This window comes from Pterocles gutturalis, unplaced genomic scaffold, assembly GCF_000699245.1.
Source record: "Pterocles gutturalis isolate BGI_N339 unplaced genomic scaffold, ASM69924v1 scaffold29544, whole genome shotgun sequence".
Taxonomy (NCBI): Eukaryota; Metazoa; Chordata; class Aves; order Pterocliformes; family Pteroclidae; genus Pterocles; species Pterocles gutturalis.
Genome location: NW_010131546.1, coordinates 586 through 2,988, shown reverse-complemented (window position 1 = coordinate 2,988; position 2,403 = coordinate 586). Strand labels below are relative to the sequence as shown.

The 2,403-nt window shown below is 59.8% G+C and overlaps 1 protein-coding gene across 1 annotated transcript in view; it reads left to right on the top strand.

The window, feature by feature from the left end:
* Nucleotides 1-1,460: 1,460 nt before the first annotated feature.
* Nucleotides 1,461-2,403, top strand: part of SLC19A1 (solute carrier family 19 (folate transporter), member 1) — a gene marked incomplete at its 3' end in the record, with an annotated part of 1,524 nt that continues 581 nt past the window's right edge. The window contains exons 1-2 of the mRNA XM_010080661.1: nucleotides 1,461-1,637; nucleotides 2,361-2,402. Coding sequence (XP_010078963.1) covers nucleotides 1,461-1,637; nucleotides 2,361-2,402 — 219 coding nt within the window. The remainder of the gene's footprint in view (nucleotides 1,638-2,360; nucleotide 2,403) is intronic.

Genomic DNA, 2,403 nt, shown 5'->3' with positions numbered 1-2,403 from the left:
AGGCAGTCCCAGCTGGCAGGGGTCCTGGGCGGGCTCTGCATGGTGTGCTGCCAGGGCGGGTGTTTTGGGGGGGGTTAGTCCCCGCTTCTTGCCCCTTGCCCTTTTCCCAGCGCAGCAGAGGGGCTGTGGGGCTCCGTCGGGCACCCAAGCTGGTGCCGGCTCTGGGCGATCCCTCCCCTGCTCCTTGGGGACCTATTTAAGAGGTGGGGGCTTTTTGTCCTGCTGTGAAGCTCCAGGATGCCTGGTGATGCTCAGGCACCAATCCCATGGGAATGCCGCTGTATCGGTGAGTCCTTGCCGGGGCGAACGGGCACCCCGCTTCCTGCTGCTGCTTTCGTTTTCAGTCACAACTGCTTTTCCCATTGCCAGTACCAGCACCGGCTTCTTTCCCTGCTAGCCGCATGCATTATCCAGGTGGGGGGATTGGGTCTTGCAAGGTCTCACCGTGCAGGATGGCAGCATGCGGGGGGGGGCACAGTCTGGGACCGTGGACTCGCTTTTAAATGACCGTGATTTAGTCATCCTGCAATTAGCAGGGTATCTGGGTTTCTAGACCTTGCTCCCATGGCATGGATGGGCACAGGTGGATTTTTATGGCTGGAAAAACACCGTCGGTGACTTGTCAGGAATGGGGAGCACTGGGAGGACACCCAGGCCGGACTTTTTCCCTTCCCTGCCTTCATCCCGTGACTGCTAATCAGGCCTCCCCAGCGCTGCCAGCTTTCCTGCAGCCAGAACTCAGGATCTGAGCATTTAATCCCCCTCCAGACCATGAACCTCGTAACATTTTACATTCTCCCCAGGCCAGGCGATGCTGCCCGAGCATTGCAGCCCTCCGGGGCGAAGGAGAGCTGAGGGGCAGCCGCTTGCCTATGGCTCGGCTAAAGTCCTGCCAACTGCCCAGCTAATGTATAACATGGGCAGCCCCGTGCCCGCCATGCTCATTAACTCGCTTTCAGAATCGGCACGATCCCCATGGCTGTCTCTCTCCGAAGCGTCCCCGGAGCAGGGCGTCTGCATCCCTCTGCCTCCAGGTCTGCAGTGAAGTGACTCGGGGAGGGGGTAAAACCCCACTGACTCTTAAAAGGGAGAAAAAGGAGGTGATGGGATCCGAGGAGGCTTTGTGCATCCAGGCTCTTTTATACTGGATTTACAAATGCTGCCCTAAATGCCTCCCCCCCGCCGCCCCCTTCCTTTCTGCACAGCAAGACGCGCGGCTGCTTTTCTTCTTACAAGAACATCTCCTGGGGAGAAGGTAGCGGTATTTATTTGCCTTGCGATTATGGAGGAATTTGAGCCTGTGCCAAATGCCGCTTTCTCCCCAGAAACTGCAGCGACGTGGCTTTCGATGCGTCGGAGAAGGCTTGCGGACGGAGAAGAGGCTGCCTGGCCTGGCAAAACCTATCTAGCTGATGGTCCCTGGGATACCGCCGCTGTCCTGCTGCAAAGCCGGCAGAGCCATGCCCAAAAAGGATGATGATGCCAAAAAAACGGCATCAGAGACGGTGCCGGACCAACGCTGGAAACTACAGGTCTTCTACCTCTGTTTTTATGGCTTCATGACGCAGATCCGGCCTGGGGAGAGCTTCATCACCCCGTATCTCCTGGGTGCTGACAAGAACTTCACAAAGGCAGAGGTGAGCCGCGGGCAGCCTGTTCCCCCACCCCGGTGTCCCCCTTTCCAGACATGGTCATGGCCCTGGGGCTGGCCGGAGCATCCTCCCGCGGTCCTGGGGCATGGGGGGTGGCAGGAATGGAGTGCCACATCCCGGGTGAGGTGGCACATGGTGATGCATGGCGGTGCTTTTTTGGCGGGGGGAGGGGTGAGAAGGTGGTGTGGCACAGGTCCAGCACATCGCTGTCTCACTGAGCTGCCAGGTCAACCTGTCCCCTCAGTCCCAAGCTCCTTTCCCCACCATAAGACCTTGTGCCCAAGCTGGCAACCAATTTTGGGGGGGTGATGCCTGACCCCTGCCCACCTGGGGATGGCAGAAGCCTCGTCCCATCTCACCAGGATGACCTTCCCATGCTGGCGTGGGGCAGAGTGAGGGGCACAGGGCTGGGCACTGCTGGGCTGCTAGCAATGATGGGGTTAGACAAGGAGGGGCAACATGTCATCGTCCCCCCCAACCAAGGGATGCTGGCCCCAGTCCCAGCAGGCTTCTGTGTCCGTGGGAACACCACATTCCCGGCACAGGAGGGGGCCAAAGCTCAGCCAAGCCCCCAGCCGAGCACGCTGGGGGCCACATTCCTCACCATGGGGGTCAGCAGCTGGTGCCCACCCAAACCATGCTCCTTCGGGCTGGGGACTTCCCCTGGGGACGTGTCCCATGCTCAAGCCCTCCTCGCATGCCCGGCAGGTGACCAACGTGATCACGCCAGTGTTGACTTACTCCTACATGG